We start from the raw sequence: 22,690 nt of genomic DNA, 5'->3' as shown, positions 1-22,690 counted from the left end.
CCGCCCCCGTCGGCCCCCTCCCGGGTTCTCCCTTCCAGGTCCCGCCCCCGTCGGCCCCCTCCCGGGGTCCCCCTTCCTGGTCCCGCCCCCGCCGGCCCCCTCCCGGGGTCCCCCTTCCAGGTCCCGCCCCGCGCTTCTCCCTCCAGCCTCCCTCAACTCCAACTCCTGCGAAGCAGCTCCTGGCGGCGAGCCGCGCGACCCCGGAGCCGCTTCCGCGCGTGTGACCGGGGACCAGGACTCCACGTCTTCATCGCATTTTGTGCTAAGACGGTACGGTGTTCACGTCGGTTTTACCAGTCCAGACTTGCTTTCTTTCTGGAAAAGGAGTGTGCTAAACCTCTGCACCTGAAACTGATTCGTGTACGAGGCCGTGGTCGCTCTCCGAAAACCACAAAAGCAGGCAGAGCCCGGCCGGCTCCGGCCGAGGTGAGCCAAAGGCCGCAAGCCTCCGTTGGCCTGGTGTGGACAAGATCGGAAAGTAACTCGGATGAAAGCATGCCTACTTTAATTAATGATTAACAGCATGCGTGGTGATAAAGATAGATTTTCCAGAGGTAGATGGAAGGCCCGGGGCTGGTGGTTCCTCATCTGAGAGTCTCAGGAAGCTGAGATCTAAGGGCCACACCTGGAAGCTAGTCTGGGCAGGAAAGTCTGTGAGACATTTATCTCCATGTACCCACCAGAAAGCTGGGAAGGCAGCTGTGGCGCAAAGTGGTAGAGAGGCAGCCTTGAGCACAAGCTCAGGACAGTGTCCCGGCACTGAGTTCAAGCCCCATGATCAACAACAACAACAAAAAGAACCCTAAATATGAGGCAGAAAGCCTTTACCAAATAACGAGGAAAAGATGGTTTTTATATCATTGCTTAAAAATATAGCTGACTTCATGAATTGTTCAGGGACAGCTCCTAGGCCTAGAGCTCAAGCCCCACGACTGACCAAAAAAAGAGAGAGAGATCTTTCACACGATTGTTTCTAACATATTTATAAGATTATGTCTTTGTTGCCTTGTATGTCCCTCCCCCATGGTATAACCCCTGCTTTCACTATATATGATGTTGGTATATGTGGAGGGGAAGGAAAAAAACAAACTCTAAAAACAGGGATACAGGAGGACCCATTGCAACAATGAGATGTACAAGTCGTTATGTCGAAAAACGAACTTTACAACTTTGGTGGGGAGAACGAGGGGGGAAGGATACGAAGGGATGGGAAGGGGAAACAAAGCAGGAGACTACAATGCTTGATGGGAAATGTGCTCATTATCTTACCCATGTAATTGTAACCCCTCACAATAAAAAATATATAAAAAATATAGTTGACTTCAATATTGTATAAAGACATATAGAGCTAAGCACTGTGGTACACATCTGTAATCCCACCACTTGGGAGGCTGAGAATTGCTAGTTCGAGGCCAGCCTAGGATATATAGTGAGATACTCTCTCAAGAAAAAAAAAGTATATAGGCATGATCATATTAATCAAAGACATTATCATAATATGCCATTTATTTCTAAATTAACAAAGTTGAGTTTAGATACATTAAAGACATAAGACTTTTGTTTTTTAGAGTAGCTTTTATTCTTTAAAAATAAAAAAGGGTGGAAGTGGCACTTTAGCTCAAGTGGTAGAGCGCTTGCCTTGAGCTGAAGAGCTGAGGGACAGCACTCAGGCCCAGAGTTCAAGCCCCACAGCAGACAAAAAATGAAAATAAAAAAAAGGGTGCCAGTGGCTTATACCTGTAATTCTAGCAACTCAGGAGCCTGAGTAACGAGGACTGCAGTTCAAAGTCAACCTATGCAGGAAAGTCTGTAAGACTTTTTTTGGGGGGGGGGTCATGGGGCTTGCACTCAGGGCTTGGGCTCTGTCCCTGAGCTTTTGTGATCAAGGCGAGGGCTCTACCGCTTTGAGACACAGCACCACTTCTGGCTTTCTAGTATAATTGGAGATAAGAACATCAAGAGCTTTCCTGCTGGGCTGGCTTCAAACTTAGATCCTCAGATCTGAGCCTCCTAAGCAGCTAAGATTACAGGCATGAATCACCAAAAAAGTTAGACAGGTGCAGGTAGCTCTTGGCTGTAACCCTAGCTACTCAAGAGGCTGGGGTTTGAGGATCAGAATTCAAAGTTATCTGGGGCTGGAAAGTCTGTGAGACTCTTTTTTTTTCTTCTCTGTTTAAAAAAATTATGAAGGTGATATATAGCTCCAATTAACCACCAAAAAAAAAAAAGAGTTGTAACTCAAGTAGAAGAGTGCTAACCTTGAGCACAAAATCTATGGACAGCACCCTTGAATTCAAGCCCCAAGACAGGCACACATACACATACACACACACACACACACAAACTTTATTTCAAAATTAACATAGTAATTGTTTAGATACATTACAGACACTAGACTTTTTTTTTACAAGTAATTTTTATTTGATTCTTTAAAAATTATAAAGGGCTTTGGTGGCAGAGTGCTAGCCTTGAATAAAAAAGCTCAGGTACAGTGCCCAGGCCCAGAGTCCAGACTGACATGTACGTGTGCATGCACAGACACACACACATATACACACCCAAGTATAATATGTAAACTTTAAAATAAAGCAAATGTATATTATTTAAAATGCTATACACTTATTATCTCAGAACTCAAAGATCAGAAGTTTGGTGACACTCGGGGCGGGGGGGGAGGGGGAGGAAGGAAGGGAGAGAAGGATGGAAGGAATGAGGAAGGCAAGAAGAGAAAAAAAGACAGGGAGGGTTGGAGATGTGACTCAGATGGTACAGTAGCTGCCTCTATTCTTTCAACATTGTGAACATCAAATTACAATTACACTACAGTGATCAAAACAGTGTGGTATTGGAGGAATAACAGATTAATTAATCAATAAAAATAATATCCAGAAATAGAACTATACAAAATACTTTGCAAAAGAACAGTGGTAATTCTGTGTAAGGGTTATTTCAATAAATGGTGTTAGAACAATTAGATGTCTAAAAAAATGAATCTAGACATAAACCTTACAAATGGAGAAAGGGTAAGCAAATGCAGTCATACGTTATGTAAAAAATAAACTACATAACTTGACGGTAGGGCTGGGAGAGGAAAAATGGGGGGAACAGTGAAAGAGGTGACATTCATCATGATGCGCTGTACTCATAACTGGACTTACAGAACTAAAACCTTTTTGTAGAACTACTTAGCAAACATAACTAAATATATGAATCAAATTTTCAAACTGTGATATTGGTGAAATATCAGGCTAATTAATCAATATAAAATTAAATGATAACATTAGAAATAGAACTACAAATGCATCCATTTTGCAAAGAAAAAGTGGCAGTTTAATGGAGAAGGGTCATTCCACCAAATGGTGCTAGAATAATTAGACATCTGGACACAGACCTTAAAACTTGCACAAGGGTGGGAAAGTGGCTTAGTAGTTAGATTGCTTGCTTTGCATGCATGAGGCAGAAAAAGCTGGAAGTGGTGCTGTGGCTCAAGTGGAGAGCTCTAGCTTTGAGCTGAAGTGCTCAGGGACAGCACCCAGGCCCAGAGTTCAGGCCCCACGACCGACCAAAAAAAAAAAAAAATACAAAACAAAACACAAAAACTTTACCTACTAAGGAGGCTGATATCTGAGCATAACGGTTCAGAGCCAGCCCAGGCAGGAAAGTCCATGAAACTCTTATCTCCAATAAACCACTTAGAAAACCAGAATGGTGCTGTGGCTCAAGTGGTAGAGCACTAGCCATGAGCTGAAGAGCTGAGGGACAAAACCTAGGCCCAGAGTTCAAGCTCCACATCTGACAAAAAAAAAAAAAAACTTGCACAACATTTAACTTGAACTTGTCCATAAACTTAAGGGTAAAATATAAAACACTACACTTTCTAGAAAATAACACAGGCAAAAATATAGATAATGTTGGGTTTAACAATGATTTTTTTTGTGTTTGTTTTTTCCAGTCCTAGGTCTTGAACTCAGGGCTAGGGCACTGTCCCTGAGCTGCTTTTTGCTCAAGGCTAGTGCTCTATCACTTGAGCCAGAGCACCACTTCTGACTTTTTCTGTGTACTGAGGAACTGAATCTAGGGCTTCATGCATGCTAGGCGAGCACTGTACCACTGAGCCACATTCCCAGCCTTAACAATGATTTCTTAAATACCAAAAGCACAATTCATGAAAGAAATATTACTCTGCACTAAATGTTTGTGCATTTTTCAAAAACTTTTGAAGAAGTATCTTTTATACTTTTTCTTTATAGAGGACATTACTAAGAAAATGAAAAGAAAAACCAAAGACTGGGAGAAAGTATTTGTAAAAATTAACCTGGTAAGAGATTTATATTCAATACATATAAGCAGTCTTTAAAACTCAATACATGGAGGGGATGTGGAGAACGAGGAACCCTATTACACTGCTGGTGGGAATGTACACTTATACAACCACTTTGGAAAGCAGTCTGGAGGGTCTAAAGATTGACCTCCCTTACGACCCAGTCATACCACTTCTAGGCATCTACCCTGAACAACAGGAACCAATATACAAGGACACGTGCACTTCCATGTTTATTGCAGCACTGTTCGCAATAGCTAGGATATGGAAACAACCCAGATGCCCCACCACAGATGAATGGATCCAAAAATTGTGGTATCTATACACAATGGAATATTATGCAGCCATTAGAAATGACAAAATAATGGCATTTGCAGGGAAATGGATGGAGGTAGAAGGAATCACGTTGAGCGAGGTAAGCCAAGAATGAAGAGGCAAACAGTACATGGTCTCCCTGATAAGTGGATGCTAAATCCAAAATGTTAGGTGATATGACAAAACTAACAGGACTTAAGAAACAAAGAACTCCCACTCATCTGGTTGAACCACTACCAAATATCCCCATGCTGCTGATCACATATATGGTATATAACATGTGAGCACCGTTATATATTACAGACTGTGATAGACAATTTGCTCCAGGAAAGTTAGAATGAACTTGTGACTTTAAATGAGCATCATTATTCCACAATACTGTGAATTTCCGGAAATTATGTAATCACTTAATTACAACCAAAAAAAAAAAAAAGAACTTCGGGGAAGGGAGGGAGGGAGGGGATGGTAGGGGGAAAACAATGGAGGGGGTAACAATGTTCAAGAGGAAGTATACTCATTACCTCACTCATGTAACTGTAACCCTCTGTATAGTATCTTTACAATAAAAAAATTTAAAAAAAACTCAATACAGCAAATACCATATTACACCCAATAAATCCAAAATAATAACACCAAATGTTGGCAAGGATATGGACCATGTATGTGTCTAGTAAAATACTAGACACTTAGAAATAATCTTCAAGTTGTTTTTGTTGTTTGAGGCAATCTCACTATCCTGCCCTGGCTTGTCCCAGTCACCTTGGCTCTCTCTTCTTCTCATCTTTCCTCTGCCTTTACTCTCTTGTGAAGACATCACATACCTTTCTGTCATTTTCAGGACAGAGCCTTAACCAGACATATCTGCTAACAGTTTGATCTTGGATTCTCAGTCTTCAGAACTGTGACAAAATAAGTGTCTGATTAAGCTACCAACTCTATGGCAATTTGGTATTGTCCAAATGAACTAAGCTCCGCTCTGTTTCTCTCTGTCTCTGTCTCTCTCACTCACTCACTTTCTCGATCTCACTCTCGCTCTCTTTGTTTGCCAGTCCTAGGGCTTGAACTCAGAGCCTGGGCACTGTCCCTGAGCTTCTTTTGCTCAAGGCTAGCACTCTATCACAATGCTACATCCAGCCTTTTCTGTTTATGTACTGCGGAATCAAACACAGGGCTTCATGCATGCAAGGCAAGCACTCTCTCAGTAAGGCACATTCCCAGCCCTGGACTAAGTTCTTACCTTGCATCCAAAAAAACCAAAGCAAAAATAAATAAATAAATAAAAATATCCATTGTGCATGTGTGTGTGCTTGCACAGATGCTTTAACCTGGGGCCTGTGCTCTCACTTGTCTTTTTTGTTTTTCACTTGTTTTTCTTTTGTTTTTTCTCAAGACTGATGCTCTATCACTTGAGCACATCTCCACTTCTGCCTTTTTGCTGGTTAACTGGAGCTAACAGTCTCCTGGATTTGTCTGTCTGGGATAGCTTTAAATGGTGATTTTGTTTTCAGAATTAGGATGTAAATTAGGATTAAAATAATTACGATTAAAGTCTTGAGCCACCAGCCCCTGGCTGGCTTTAGATTTTCATATACAAGACAGGATGAGTTCCTTTCTCAGAGTGTGCTGCAGACTGAGGTGATACTTCTCCTTATCAGAAACTCTGCGGTTCCAATCATATATTTTGTTGGTGAGTTCCACATGGAGATCCACAAGTGGGCGTTTTCTGGAGGAAATGAGAAAGGCAGAGCTTAATGTCATGAAAATACCAAAGTGAAGACAGATTGTCATTAGAGTGACATCAGCCAGCAGATGTGACAGCTCTTTGAAACTGTTCCTTTCTAAATGATTCATACGCTGATTGGGGATGATCCAAAACAGGTGGCGACACTGCAGCCAGCTCCCGAGGGCAGCCAAATTGTACTCTGAGAACACAAGAGCTAGATAATAACCACCTATGCAAATGCTGGAGGGTATAAAAGCCAATAATACTATGGAATAGCTACCTTGGAACGCATGAGTCACTCTCCTTACAGCTCTCCCCTACCTGCTGAGTTCACTGGGGAAGGAAAGTTATGAGATTTGGGCCTATGGCAGGCAGAACTACAATGTATCCAGAGTGTATTTGACAAGAGGTTCAAACATTCTAAATTACAATAAAGGGGCAGCTGAAAAAAGCGAATTGATTTTGTACTTGAGATTGGTCATGGCTTCATTCAATTTAACTGAAAACTAGGACCCTAATGTTTCCCTTGGGGAAGTATTCCTCCCAATACCCATCAGAACTGTTTACATAGAGGATACATTCTAAAATCCTTAGCGGATGCTTGAAACCACAGAAAGCATGAATCCTATACTGCACAAACTATGCTATCTTTTCTCCTGTTTTTTAAAAATATCTATGATAAAGTGTAATTTATAAATTAGTTATAATTTGTTGCCTACCAACCATGAGGTTCTAGGTTCCTTCCTCACCACTGAGGGAAATACAGGCCAGAAAAAAGGTTGAGAAAGAGCTGGGAAGATGGCTCAGTGGTAGACTGCTTGCCTCACATGCATGAGGCCCTGAGTTCGATTCCTCAGCCCCACATAAGCAGAAAAAGCTGGAGAGTGCTAGCCTTGAGCTGAAAAGCTCAGGGACAGCACCCAGAACGACGAGTTCAGGCCCCACTACTGGCAAAAAAAAAAAGCTGAGCTAACGAGATGGAAGAGTTCCCACTGTGAAAGCAGTATGAGACCCTAAGTTCAACATAAGTGCTGTCTCTCCAAATGAATATATATGGCTTTGGGAGGGGTGGGGGTATAAAAATATAATTGTCATTATTGTACAGAGGGGTTGCCATTTCCTAAGTTGGGTGATGAATATATTTCTTTTTTGGAAAATTTCCCCACAGTTTGATTTTTTCTTTTTTGGTTGGTCATGGGGCTTGAACTTGGGGCCTGAGTATTGTCCCTGAGCTCTTTTGCTCAATGCTAGCTCTTTGAGCTATAGTGCCACTTCCGGTTTTCTGGTGGTTAATTGGAGATAAGAGTCTCATGGACATTTCTGCCTGGGGTAGCCTCAGATCTCAGCCTTCTGAGTAGCTAGGATTAAAAGCATGAGCCACTGGCACCCAGCTGGATGTTTAATTTTTTATTTTTATGTTTATTCATTTACTTGTTACTGACATGATGTGCAGAGAGATTACCGTTACATGTGCCTGGTAATGAGTACATTTCCTTTATTCCTCTTTCTCTCCCTTCCTCCCATCTTCAGTGACGAGTTATATAATTCACTTTCATCAGTGTCCAGTGAAGGCCACTGCTGCACTTTTTCACTCTTTTCCTTCAAATTCTGTACCCTCCCCCCAATCCTTGTGAAGACGTACACTTAAATACACTATACAGATACAGATATGTATATTTATATAGATATATATATATACAGATCTGTATATACATATACTGTACATATACATATCTGTCAAGAAGTCAGAATCATCAAAAACTAAAAAGGAAAAAAAGGTTTCTTGTTCCCATACCTTTGAGTTTGTTTCAGTATGTATATAATTTTATGTAACTATGAAAAGGCATGTGGGCACCTTTGTGCTTTTCTCCTAAGAGTATCCTCCTTTGGTCTCACTGTATGAGTATGTAGCATCTTGTATACTATATCATATCCCAGTGTATTTTAGATCTTATATCCGCATATCAGAGAGAACATGTGTGGATGTTCCCTCTGAGCTTGGCTTACCCATGATTTGTTCTAGTTCCATCCATTTCCCTGTAAATGACATTATTTTGTTCTTTCTTTTTTTGTCAGTTGTGGGGCCTGAACTCTGGGCCTGGGCACTGTCCCTCAGCTTTTCAGCTCAAGGCTAGCACTCTACCACTTGAGCCACAGCGCCACTTCCAGCTTTTTCTGCTTATGTGATACTGAGGAATTGAACCCAGGGCCTCGTGCATGGAAGGCAAGCACTCTACCACTGAGCCACCTTCTAAGCCCCTATTTTATTCTTTCTAATGGTTGTACAAAGTTCTATTGTGTATAGGTGCCACACTTTTTGGATCTACTCATCTACTGTAGGACACCTGGGCTGTTTCCATATCTTGGCTGTTATGACTAGCACACCAATGACCATGGGTATGCAGGTGGCTTTATCATATCCTGGCTCCTATGCTCAAGGTAGATGCCCACGGGTGGTATGGCTAGGTTGTAGGAAAGGTCTATGTTTAGTTTTCTGAAGAACCTCCAGACTGCTTTTCAGAGTGGTTATACTAGTTTACATTCCTACCAACAGTGTAGTAGGGTTCCTTTTCCCCCACATCCCCACTAAATTGTTGGCCAATCTAACTGGGGTATGATAGACTCTCAGAGTTATTTGCATTTCCTTTATGGCCATGGATGTAGATATTGCTTTTATAAGAAAAAATATGTATAATTTCTTAGTTTTGAAGAAATATATCCAAAGTGTTCATAAAATGTGCTAGATCTAGGTCACATCCTTAGGAAACCTCAGACAGAGCAAAAATTTTTCTGCTCTGTGAAGAGCACCAAATTAGAGCATAGCTATAATCCCCATTTTGATAGCAGGACAATAAAAAAGTGGTCCAGGATCAGCTACCTCCCAGGTGGCTCACCTTCCTTGCTCCAGCTGCCGGGAGAGATTCTGCAGGTATACAGAGTGTGAGCTGAAAGTCTCTTCCAAATGAGACACATCTGCTCTACACAGACTCCAGAATATGTCAGCTTCTTGGTGAACCATGTAGGGCTCAGGATTCAGGACCTTGGATTCCTCGTTGTTCATTGCTGGGCCATCCACCTCCAGGAGGCTGCTGTCTTCCAGCTGGCCCTCCAACACCTCATAGTTCTGAATGAAGAAGAGCTTCGGTTTCCCTATGAGGTAAGGGCATGCGTCTCCTGTGAACGTCCTCCTGATCTGATCCAAGGAAAGCCCTGAGTGAGTCTGGTCCACACCAAACACACTCTGGGAGCTTCCTCGGCTCACCAGGATACAGACAAAGCTGTCATAGTCTTGGTGTTGGGGCATACAGGCCATTCTGTGCAGTGCTTGGGATATATCTTCTGCTTGAAGATAGGATAAACACTCGACTTTATAACCCAAGGATGTGAAGGCACGTTGAAGATCTTCTGGAGAAAACAAATAGGGAAAACAACACAGGAATTAGAAAAGCCCAAGAGGAACTGGGTAGAAATCTTATGCATTGTTCAGTCTCTGTTACTTACACCTTGGTGAATGAATTACCAACAAGTGATCCTCCAATCCCACTCAAACCTGTGGTTGGTCCCCTTATCTCATCAGAAAATCAGAAATGCTGTAATAATTAGTATATGCCTAGGATAGTCATAGCAAAGGATCACAATAGCTCAATAGCTATGTATATATGACTATATAAAATGATAAATCAAAATGAACTCCAAGATATGGAAACAAGAATCTTTTTAGTGTACTGTTTGCAGCTATTTCTTTTTCCTCCCCCCACAACCCCCCTCTATTCCCTGTGCTCACTGCTTTTTATTTTGTCTTGTAAATAGGTTTATCTGATTAGGAGTAAGGAAGGGGAACCACCAAAACAGTGGGACAAAGGGTGAATCTAGCCATACTCACTAGACACTATGTTGGAAATGAACTTTACAATTTGCAGGGAGGAGAGTCAAGGGGGAGGGAAAATGAGAGAAAACCAAGGAGGGGGTAACACTGAAAGAAATCCTCATTACCTTACTTATGTAACTGTAACCCCTCTGTACATCACCTTTACAATTAAAAAAAAAGGCAACAACAACAAAAAAGAAAATATGAAATGGAACAATCCAGCTATGGTGCTCCTATATTTCTGACCCAAAGGGAACTGTGGGAGATATAAAGCAATTAATATTGTTTTAAGCAATTCAACTTGGGAGTGATTCCTGCACATCATTAGAAAGAAAATTCATATAAAATCCTTTGACCTTATCAGTAAAAATAAGCAGACTTAAGAGTGTACTTAATTACTTTTCTTCTTTATCTAGCACACAGTTAATGGTCACAAAATGAATTATTATATCCTTTAAGAATGAAAAGATACAAACAACCTAACCAATATTCTTTAGCCTACAATCTACAAACACCATTACTAAAAAAAATGGGGCCATTATTCACAGGTTGCTAATAAATTACTAAACTCCATGTGGTAGAAAGGCCCAGCCATAGTGGCCTAAGAAATCTCCCCAGAGTGTGAGCAAGACCCCAGTGCCCAGAACTGGTCGTGCATTGGATAGGAAGACAGTGACAGAACCTAGACAAATATTATTTCACACCAGTTTCAGAACTCACAGGTCGGGCTGGGAAGGTGGCTCAGTGGTAGAGTGCGTGCCTTGCATGCCTGAGGCCCTGGGTTTGATTCCTCAGCACCACATAAGCAAAAAGAAAAAAGCCAGAAGTGGCGCTGTGGCTCAAGCCGTAGAGCGCTAGCCTTGAGCTGAAGAGCTGAGGGACAGCACCCAGAGTTCAGGCCCCACAACTGGACCCAAAAAACAAAACAAAACAGAACTCACAGGTCACTTGTCATGGAGTCTTCCGTCCTCTAGGGGTGGAAGCAAACAGGGAAACATCAGATCCCAAGCTCTGTTTCCTTATTATGAGACTGCTTCAACTTTTCACTGATATTATCAGCAGGGATAGGACAAACTTAGGGTGGTGCCTTCAACTCCTTCCTTTATCTGGGCTCATTCTTAAGTGCAGTCATTAGATAGTTGCACAGTACAGAGTAAAAGAGAATCAGCCCCACAAGATCTGAGATTAGGTCCTGTTCATCCACCTCTTTCTAACCTTGCAGGATCTTAACACAGGTGTGACCTACATTAACAGAGGAGTTAGAAGGGGATGAGAATCTGAGGTCTGATATAGAAAATTCTTAATTATAGAACAGGAATGAAAGACAAAAGACAGAAATGAAACCAAAAACATGCAGGTCCCAAATGCTTCAAATAAGTACAAGAACACCATATTAGAGGTGCTGTGGGAGAAAACAGAGCATCAATTTAGCATCACTGGCAAGACAAAGTCCTTATAGCTGATGCTTTCCATTAATAATTCATTTTCCTCAGATGATAGGTAAAGATGGGTAGGGACACACTAGCTTACATTTGCTAACTGGGCCAGCAAAAGCATGTGTTCAGCCCAGCCTACTTCATAGTGACAAGGTATGATGACAGTGTGATGTTGAGTAAGTTATAGCCTCTGATCATTCATACTAGAATAGAATTCATACTAGTACCTAAACTGAGTTCTTCAAAAGGTAGCTGTAAAGAGTCAATGATATTCGTGTAAAGATGCTTACAAATTAAGAGTATTTATTCAAGACATAAGATTCATATTAAAGATGAAAAAGGCAGCCATTTCAAACTTTGAATTAGGGACCTTGTAGCACATCTCTTCATAGAAGTTACCTCTTAAGACCCAAAGGGAGCTGTCAATTTTCTGAACTAAAACAATGGACTGAGGACAGACAGATCTGTGTCCACTTAACTACTCTGCCTCTGCCCACAAGGCCTTAACTGTATAAATGACAACTGCTCCTTAGAAAAGACTTCTTGAATTTTGGCTTTCTTCTAGCTTGCAGTCAGTATAAGGCTGCTAGTGGAAAGGCCATGGTCAGTACGACTCACAGATTTAGGAACTATCAATATGAAGCCCCCATAATTAAATGAAGTAAAGTGTTATGATTGCATTAATCTAGAATTCATTTAGATTAAATGAAGGCATACCTATTTTGACTTGTTCTATGAAAAGGGTCCATTAGAATAAACATATAGGATAGAAAAGAATTGTCACGCCAGTGTATTTAGTTACATATCAAGTACCTTTAATAAAACAGGTTCTAATTAGTAAAAGGTATGTGAATAGAACACAAGATAAATATATGTGTGTGTCTTTCTAAACTCTAAAACCCTCTAAAGTCTGAAATACAAGAGTCTTCAACAAAGGACATTCTGGACTTTAAAAAGTATGGTCTTGCAACATCTGAGTAACTCTGATTTAAGTGGAAATTCTACTAATGAGACTAGACTTTCAAGTGAACAACTGCTTAGGCCCAGTGGAAAAGAATGCCCAGGAAACCAAGAGCATCATTATAGATTCCTGGTCCTTTGCTCCTAGGAAGAAACCCTCCTTAATGGTACATTATTCCCATGAGAACAAGGAGTAGGCCCTCAACTCCCTTAGCCCTCAAGTTGGCCAGAAGCATATGGCTGCTGTCTGAGTGAAGCATTTCTCCAACTTTTGATATCACTTGACATTCATAATTTATAAACAGAATGAGACAATAATGTTTGCTGGAAATTAGCTCATGGTTACAATGTGCTAGGAACTGTTCTAAGCCCTTTATGAATAGAAAACTCACTCATTCCACTCCGCCCCCACTCTGTGACAGGTCCTGTTACCAACCCACTTTACAGCAGAGAAACAGTCTTAAAGAGACTAGGAAAGTTGTCCAAGGCTACAAGCTAGGACATGGCAGAGCCATGATTCAAACCTATCCAGTTACATTACAGGGCCCAGTTCCAATCATGCTGCTTTAATGCAGAGATAGACAAATAGGCATGTAGTCCCTTTCCCATAGAGACCCATATCCAACCAGGGAAGCAAGCTCAGGGGTAGATTTAGGTACAATAACTTCTAAATTCAAACAGGAATTGATTTTATCTTGATTCTCTTTCTGCAATAGATATGTGTATGAGAGTATTCACTGATGTTGGGAATTTTTCTGTTGAATAAAACAAGGCTGATAACAGAAGTAGAAGACAATTACATAGTGTCTTTTAAAACAGGAAGTGACTCACAGAAAAGATACTTGTTTGGTTTTGTTTCAGGACAGTGCTTGAACTCCTCTAGCCCTCTCTTGGGCTTTTTTGCCAAGGTTGGTACTCTACCAACTAAGTCATACCTCTACTTCTAGCCTTTTCCCAGTTAATTGAAAGTAAGAATCTCATAGACTTTTCTGTCAGGGCTGGCTTTAAACCCTAATCCTCAGATCTCAGCCTCCCAAACAGCTAGGATTACAGGCATGAATGGTCAGTGCCTGCTTTAATAGCTAAAAAGGAAAATACAACTTTCTATCCCTGAAGAAACAGCACTTTTCACATCTAAACAAAAAAAATGGGATATAAGAAAATATCTGACATGCTGGGAAATTCAGTTTCATATTTGCTAATTTGACATTATCTTATACTTTTAAGTGAGCTTCACAGATTGTCCTAACTCATGCTAAGAGAATGTTGAGAAAGATAAATAATGAGAGGAACATTATTCCACTTATCCAGGAGCTTCTCATTCTCTTTTGATGTGTCACCAATGATTCAGTTTGAGTCAGACATCTCACAATAACTGAACAGAAGAATTTAGATCTAAATGATGGTGACACACAGGCAGACCAACCACTAAGTATAGGATGATAGACCCAAGTAACACATGGCTCAGATCATTTTAATATCTCTAAGAAAACCTTTTCATACTTGGTGAAATAATCGAATCTAATAATTTTGGAAATCAGATTATCTTCTAATATAAATGTTTCCTGGATCCCAGAATTGTTCCCTGCTACAGCATCTAGGATGGAAAGGCAAAATTAAAGTATACCAACTTTTTCACAGTTTTATCTGTTTGAGTAGAGCATGCTATGTGTTCTCCAAGTTTATTCCATTTTTCTCCTGATACATAGCTAGACTAATTTACCCATGTCCACTACAGTTAGCTGGAGCCACCTAATTGAGTTTTAAGCAACAGAATGTGGATAGAAATGATACCTATCACTTTCATGTCTCAGAAGATGATGGAGCCACTCAGTGGTCCAAAGTTCCCCCAGCCCAATCCATTTTAGACTATGACATGAATGAGAAAAAAATGTCAGTCTAGTGTGCTTTGTTATGGCAGCGAGTGTTGATTATACTGATGAATCCAATGTATTTGTGTTTTTCATGATCTCACTGTAGGTCATCAGTTAATCTATAGCTTCCATACTTACCTGTATCATTACCAGTACAATTGATTATCAAACAAATTCCCAGGGGCTTGCTCTGCATTCTGTATCTTTCTTGAGTCTTGGGCTGGAAAGAAAAAGACTATTAGAATCACTCTGAATACTGTTCTCTTCCATAAGTCCCCCTCCTACAACAGCTCTTCTTTTGGATTTACTTAAACATCACGTTGGCAGATGAGTCACTCAATAGCTACTGCCTTAAATCATCACAGATGACATTTCCTGTGAATACCAATTTTTTCTTCTATTAGGGTACTGTGCTTAAGACAAGCTATTTCAGTTGTCAATTTTAATGAAAATTATAGTCTCTACATGTGCCTTAGCCTTGCACAAGAAAGATATTTTGAAGCAGAAAGAAGGTAGTAATATTGTTTCTACAGTAACCTAAAATAGAAATAAAGATACCTTTCCAAACCAGTCCAAAAGAGGTCTTCTATTGCCTCTTTAAGGAGAGGGAGGTACTAGCTGAATGGAATGGGGAAGGGGGACAGAGCAAACCAAGATTCGGTAGTGTCACTGCCTACTTATTTGTTCAGAAATCACTCTTCCCTGAGGAGAAGAACCACTTTGGAATTTCCTTCACTCCAAATCAATCTACTTTAACATATCCTCTTTGCTACGTCCACAATTCTCTGGTTGACCAGTTCTTAGGAGAACAACATTTGGAGAAACCCATCATCACAAAGAATTCTTAATGGACAGGTGTTTTTAAAAATCTGTTTTTGCAGATACTGTGCTTAAACTATATTACCAGGGCTGGGAAGGTGGCTCAGTGGTAGAGGACTTGCCTTGCATGCACGAGGCCTTGGGTTCGATTCCTCAGCACCACATAAGCAAAAAGAAAAAAAGCCAGAAGTGATGCTGTGGCTCAAGTGGTAGAGCACTAGCCTTGAGCTGAAGAGCTGAGGGACAGCGCCCAAGCCCAGAGTTCAGGCCCCACAACCGGACCCCCCCCCAAAAAATATATATATATATGACCAACCAAATAAGGAAATACATTACATACCTGAAGCCAAAAAGCTCCTGATTCCTGAATGGGCATCTTCACAGGTTTTTCTGGAGAATGAAAGAGAAATGTTACAAAATAGAAAGAGAATTAATCCCACCCCCATGCTGGCTGAGTACTCTTTGCACTCTTTGCTTATTTTCTTCAACTATATCTCTCCTTCTTGCCATACCTAGTGTAGAAGTTCCAACTTCATACTGAAAAACTTGACTGATAGGAAAATTCACAATTGCCCTCCTCCACAAGGACTATGAAGAAAAACTGCTCACATGCCAGTGAAAGAAGGTATGTCTAGAAGTGTTTCTTTTTGGATCCTGTCTACTAGGGTTCTATATGCTTCTGTTAGGTAAGATTTGCTCTCTTAATATTGGGGAGGTTCTCTGTTACTATTTTACTAAATCAGTTTTCAATGCGTTTACAATTAAATTATTCCCCCTTGTCCATCCAATTATGCATAAATTTGATTTCTTAGCTGAGTATGCCAATTTTTGGACTTCATTTTGGTAGGTTCTCAGTGTTTGTTTGTTTTTTACTATGCATTTGACTTTGTTCTAGCTCCTCTGTTTTATCCTCCACTCCTGTTACTCTATTTTCCATTTCACTTATTCTGTTACCTATAATTGCTCTGTGGTTTGCATTGTGGAAATTGAACCTCTTATGCTTTTGAGATCAGTTCTCATAGTGTCAATTTAGTCTTTTAATGAGGTATATAGGGTGTCTTTTTAAGTCCTGGGTTTTCTTTGTACTCTTGAAATTGTTTTTGCATCTCCCCTTTAATTTCATTAACCAGTTCTGTCATCATTTCTTGAATGGCTCTCTTACCCTCCATCTCTTCTTCACTCTCACTGAGGTCCTCCTCTGGATTATTGTTGCCTTTTGGATTTGGTTTGTCTTGATTGCTCATGATCTTGTAATCTTGCATGGTGATATATGCATTTGGGTTCAGGGATTGTCAGGACCATGGCCCGAGCTTGGCCTGTTTGTGCCCAGGCAGGTGGCAGCGCTTGCTTGGCCCAGGCTAGCTTACACTGGGTTAGCCCACACTGGGTCCCCAGACCAGCATGCAGCATTGTGTGTGCTTGGCCAGGGCCTAGCTGAAAGGATTTCCGTCTGGTCTGTAGCAGGGGCTGGCCTCTGAAAGGGGTGGGACTCCCACCGGTGTGCAGGAGCTTGAGCTCTGGCCCCAGGTGGGTTCTCTCCCCTCAGGTGGCCAGCACCTGGCTGCTGGGTTGTGGACATGTGTGCGTCCTCTTTTCAGTGCCTTACCTGGGAGAGGTACGCCATCAGCTGCCCACTTGGACCTGTCTGCTGCAGAGGGCTGGGGAGACAACTTCAGGCCTCTAGGATGGGCATGTGCGTGGGAGGTGTGGAGTTCCCAAGGGTGGGGGGAGGTTGGTTCTCTCTCCTCAGGTGGCCAGCCCTGGGCTGCTGGCTTAAGGGCTTTAGAAGGGGTAGGCTCCAGCGGGTATGCAGATTTGGCTGTTTTTTCAAAGAGGCCAGGTTTCTCTGCTGACAGCCAGGGCTGTGGTGGACGCAGAGTCCTAGACCCCCAGTATGAGTCCTGGTGGCCTCCCATTGAAGCCACCACGTGGGTCAGGGGAAGAGGAAGGACTCTGACCTCTTTGTCCTCTTCAAGTGTGGTGCCTCTTCTTGGGTGGCAAGGAAGGGTCCTGGCCAAGAGCTGGAGGTCACTACCAGCACGGATCTGGTGAGGTGGGGGTCCCTGGCAGGGTACTTACTGATCCTGGAACTGGTTGTGGGCTGACCAGCAGTGCTGTGGCCAATCTCCATGCCTGCTGCAGCCTTGACGGTCGGGTCCTGGGTCCCAGGTGGCCGCCGAGCTGCTCCTGCCACCAAACCACTCTGGCTCCCTGCAGAGCCTCTCCACGGTGGCACGGGAGCTCTCCAGGTCTGGGTGTGGCAGTTGCTCACCTCTGCGCTGACCAGGTCCAGTGCTGTGGGAGTTTTCTGTGTCTGAATGCTGCAGTTTGCGAGTTGGTCCTGGCGAGTTGGTCCTGGAGTGGAGGGCAGCCACGGGCCACTTTCCAGGCTTAGCCACATTGCCAGCTTGGGATGGGAGGATGGGGGAGGGCTCTTTGTGATTTTCTGTCATTATGTGTGCAAATTATGAAGGGTTTTTTGGTTTGTATGTTTGTTTTTCTTCAGCTCTGTGATTCTCTGCTTGTTTCTGTATTTGTGGTTGTCAAGCTCTTGGGGAGAAGTACATGTTGGGACCCCCAATCTCTGTTTGGTTAGAGAGAGCTAGGACAATTCCCTGTTGTTTTGCCACCATCTTTTTCCCCAATCCCCATGACTCATTTTTTTAATTGAATGTTTTCTTTCTTAGGAGATGGTGGAGTGTCCAGATATATGAAATGGACTATACAGCAAGAACCTATTAACTGCTCTTCTTCCTGCTACTAGCTATTTGATTTAACATGGTCTATTATCGTGGTTGGATTAATATTTAACATGGCCTGATTATAGTTTCCTTAAAAATATGGCAAAGATGATGCACATGATGGAATACGATGGTATTCTGATTTAGATGAGCTAATTCATTGGGTAACTAGAAATGCCAATAAATTCAGTTAAGAGTTAAACTCCTTTATGAAAGCTTAGTTAGAATGTGTAGAAAAAATAGCCAACTCTACCTTTTTTTGGTGGTACCAGGACTTGGACTCAGGACCTCACAATGGTCAGTCTTGCTTGCTCAGCTGATGCTCTACCACTTGAGCCATGCCTGCAGCCCAGAAATAACCAACTCTAAAATGCAATTTTTGCTCTATTTTTATTTTTTCAGAAGATAGAATCCTGTTGTTGCCTAGCCTGGGCTTATCTGAGGATCACAGTTCTAAGTTACCCAAGTAGACAGATCCAAGAGTCTCTAATCTCCAGTTAACCAACACAAAGCTGAATGTGGCCATGTGACTCAAGTGGTATTGCACCAGCCTTGATCAAAAAGCTAAGCAAGAATGTGAGGCCTTGCATTCAAGTCCCAATACTGGCACTAAATAAACAAATAAAAGAAAAATGCTGAGGTCAAGTGATCCTCCCACCTTCCCACCTCAGCTTCCCTAGAAGATGGATTTATAAGTGTGAAATACCACCTCCAGCTAACTATAACTTTTCCCCCCTATGGCTGAGGATCGAACCCAGATCTCATGCATACTAGACAAGCACTGACCACTGAGCTCTACCCCATCCTCTGCAACATTTTCTACGTACTTTATCAAGAATGTATAAATAATGGATATAAAAATTTGGTCTTACTTTGGATGATATGATATTCTGCAAGTCTTTGTTCTTTGTTTCTTCCATTCTGGAAGAATATATAAAGAATAAGGTCACACTCTTTTTTTCCCAGAAGCATGTTATATTACACTTCTTTAAATATCTCAATAGAATTCTTACCCAAGGGAGAAAAAAATATCACATTCACCGTTATCTAAAAAGAATAGCAAGAATGGTTAGCTCTGTAAATCCTATATTATACTGCCAATAAAACAAGGCAGCTCTTCTTTTTGAAAAATGAAAAGTTAAAAAAACATAAATATGGTAAACATATTAGAATGTTTTGAAACAGCTTAATAAAATCACATGTTGCTGGGCATCAGTGGTTCATCCTGTTATCCTAGCTATTCAAGAAGCTGAGATCTGTGTATTGTGGTTTGAAGCCAGCCTGGGCAGGAAGCTCCATTAGACTCTTATCCAATAAACATCTCAGAAAAGCTGGAAATATCACTGTGACTTAAGTGGTAGAGCTCTCACCTTGAGTAAAAGAAGCTCAGAGACATAATCTCTTTCTCTTCCATATTTCTGATCAATAAACTTTCCAATCATTTTTATTGAAAAATAAATAAAAATGAAGATTTGAAAGGATAGAAATAAAAGCGATTGATACACTAGTGCTATAAAACTGTGGCTTATCAGGAATATCATTGGATAGTGGGAGGAGTATGGATTGGGTCCAGCCTGCCAGTAGCTGGAGATGGACACTTAGTGTTCTTTAGGCCTTAGTTTCCTTATTTTGATCAATGAATGGATGCAACAGTGCAATCCTGAATATCCACTTTAGCTCTGAAATGCTATTGCTCAGTGGTATCTCCTACTGCTCATATTCTCCAAGACACTATTTATATTAAAGTAGTGGTTAATGTTTTCATCACATTTATGAAAGAGTTTAACCACACAATTACACTCTTAAGTCCTCACTACAAATTCTGCATAACTTTATATAGGATGAGGACAAGCGTATACTACCATTCTTCTTGTCAAGGTAAAATACTAACCCAAGAACAATGAGACTTTGTACTGCTTACTACCAACACAACAAGTGATTATGTAACATTTATGTTCATGAACTCAAAAACCTTAGAACAAAACTTTTATTGAACTTGTTAAAATAAGCTTAGTAGAAAAACAAATACACAGAGATAAGTAGAGGACTTTTTAGCAGTTTGTAATTATAAAAAATGGAAGCAACAAATACATTATAATGGTTAAATACATTAAGATACACCCAGAAAATAAAAATTATTCATCATAATGATTAGAGGTTGTTATATATGAATCATCTGAAATGATTAACTTTGGGAAGTAAGAAGAAAACACTCTGAAAACTTTTTAAAGAAAAATTTAAGCTGGGCACTAGTGGCTCACGCCTGTAATCCTAGCTACCCAGGAGGCTGAGATCTGAAGATCGAAGTTCAAAGTCATCCTGGGCAGAAAAGTCCATGAGACTCTTATCTCCAATTAACCACCAGAAAACTGGAAGTAGCATTGTGGCTCAAGTGGTAGATTTCTCACCTTGAGCTCAAGAGCTCAGGAATAGCGCCCAGGCCCAGAGTTCAAGCATCATGACCGACACCCCCCCCCCAATTTTTTTTCTATACACACATCTTCAAGGAAACAAATGAATAATGAAAAAATTGTATCTAAGTCTACATATAGTTATACATATTAACACACACATAGAAAAGAGACTAGAAATAAATATCCCAAACTATTAAAACCATGGTTGTCTTTGAGTAGTCTGATAGAGATTTGCTTGGCACCATATGTATTTCTCTGTTTTCTCCAAATATCTCAATCAACATTTAACTTTGTTAACATAACAAATTACACATATTTTTAAAACAACTACACATTTTTATCACAATGTGTTCTAACATTCAAGTTCATGTTAGAAGAACAGGTGTTTTTATTAAACTCCTGCTGAGATTCCACACATTCCCTGGGACTCCAGACTTACCCTTAAAGGTTCCTTGAGATTCCAGCTGGAGACAGAGACTAGAGAATGGCCCAGAGAATTTGTTCCTGATTCTTGAACTATTGGAACAGAAAAAAAGGTACTGAGTTAAGATCTATAAACTATTGTGTTCTGTAGACCAGAGGGTCTCAACTATGATCTTAAAGCTAGAACTCAATAGTAGTGACCAGCTGACAGACCCAAGCTGAAGCTCAGGCTAAAAGACCATGGGGTGAGTAGTATGAGGGAGAATGCTGATGTAAGAAGACAGGTGAAACTTGGGGGTTAATGAAGCGTGGTAGCTATGGTACCCCAGAGACACTAGAGTCAGAATTGGGTGGTGATCAGGCTAAATACTGCAGCTAGGCAGCAACAAGGTTCACCACATTCAAAAGTCCAAATGTACATAGCTTCACCACCTGTGTAAATTAAGGTACAGACTCCTAAAAACCAGATACTGGAACTGATTGGTAGTATTTTGCAGAAGGCTGAAATGCTGTGGTTTGGATGATGTAGTGATGGAGTTGGCAGATCTGGGATAGGAAAGTATAAAGATATGTGCACTCTAGTCACAGGCCAGGAGTGAGATGCGGACATTCATCCACTGGAATAGTCTATCCACCCACTCAGTGAATGAATCTACCAACCATTTCGACTGTGTACAAAATAAACACACTTTAGAAAACTGAGAGGCCAAGATTATTCTTACCAGACTGCTTATATTTCTGTATTTTTATCTTCAGATCTACTCTGTGGATATTCTTCAGGCATGTTTCTAATAAATTCAGCTGATCTGGAGAAATCAAATCCAGTTTCTCCAATTCATTCACCAGATCCAAGAAACTCTAAGAGAGCCACAAAAAGAAACAAATGTGAGTGGAGTTAATAAACTCATGAACACCTCAGACCATGAGATTTACAACAATAAGAAAATGTAACAAGATGTGCCATTCCAGTGTGATCTTTAGTGACCCTAATATATCTGTCCTCAGTAAATTGCCCTCCTGAATTTGACTCAGAGAAAATGTCACTTTTTGTTATCATGTTGTTCCTATGTTGGAGAGACGATGGGCTATTTTGTGTCAAGGAGTGCCAAGAGGACTGGGGGCATGATTCAGGTAGTAGTAGAGTAGCTGCCTAAAAGTCTTGACTTCAAACTCCAGTAACTGAAAAAAAACTTTTTTAACTGGAAAAAAATAGGAGACTTTAATTCCCATTTCCTTCTAGGAGAGCAGAAAATGTTTCTTTCTCTTTTCTATTTCTCTCTACTTTAACCCTATCTTTGATATAAGTTAATAAGTAAATAAACAAATAAATAAATGTACCATGAAAGAGTAGGCCTGAAAACAAACTCCTGAGTTCATTCTCTTTCAACAAAGATCACACTGGTGCTATACTGGAAGCTCTAAGTACTTTCCTTAACAAAAAGGAAAATAAAAGGTAGCTGAGGGGGAGGTAGTATATGAAAAATTCCAGTGATTCAGTCTTACAGTTCTTAAACTGTATTAGTAAATGCTGGACATTTCAGCTCATTCCAGGTCAGGTGATTACACAAAAAGGTTTAGGCGCTTTGCTATTCATTTGTTTTGAGCTACAGAGATTGTGAAAGCAGGATTTTTGTTTTTTTTAATTTCTTTTGTGCTGAACTGCTTTATTTTCATTTTTAAAATAATAATAACAAACATAATTAAACATATAAAAATGACAGAAAGTGATTAGAGGACACCAAAACAGACTTTGTATTTTCTCATTTTCCTTCTCATTTGACATCTGAGGTGAGAGC

At 40.8% G+C, this 22,690-nt stretch overlaps 1 protein-coding gene across 3 annotated transcripts in view; it reads right to left on the bottom strand.

The window, feature by feature from the left end:
• Nucleotides 1–6,071: 6,071 nt before the first annotated feature.
• Nucleotides 6,072–22,690, bottom strand: part of Cflar (CASP8 and FADD-like apoptosis regulator) — a 34,514-nt gene continuing 17,895 nt past the window's right edge. For all 3 annotated transcript variants that reach the window (XM_013011960.1, XM_013011968.1, XM_013011976.1), the window contains exons 4-10: nucleotides 21,617–21,752; nucleotides 20,911–20,987; nucleotides 18,930–18,978; nucleotides 15,657–15,706; nucleotides 14,636–14,717; nucleotides 9,254–9,764; nucleotides 6,072–6,359 (exon numbers count right to left, since the gene is read on the bottom strand). In XM_013011960.1, the coding sequence (XP_012867414.1) occupies nucleotides 6,221–6,359; nucleotides 9,254–9,764; nucleotides 14,636–14,717; nucleotides 15,657–15,706; nucleotides 18,930–18,978; nucleotides 20,911–20,987; nucleotides 21,617–21,752 (1,044 nt within the window). In that variant the 3' untranslated portion in view covers nucleotides 6,072–6,220. The remainder of the gene's footprint in view (nucleotides 6,360–9,253; nucleotides 9,765–14,635; nucleotides 14,718–15,656; nucleotides 15,707–18,929; nucleotides 18,979–20,910; nucleotides 20,988–21,616; nucleotides 21,753–22,690) is intronic.

The sequence above is a fragment of the Dipodomys ordii genome, unplaced genomic scaffold (assembly GCF_000151885.1).
Source record: "Dipodomys ordii isolate 6190 unplaced genomic scaffold, Dord_2.0 Scaffold1, whole genome shotgun sequence".
Classification (NCBI taxonomy): Eukaryota; Metazoa; Chordata; class Mammalia; order Rodentia; family Heteromyidae; genus Dipodomys; species Dipodomys ordii.
The sequence above is the reverse complement of the archived record's forward strand: the minus strand, read 5'-3'. Positions and strand labels throughout refer to the sequence as shown.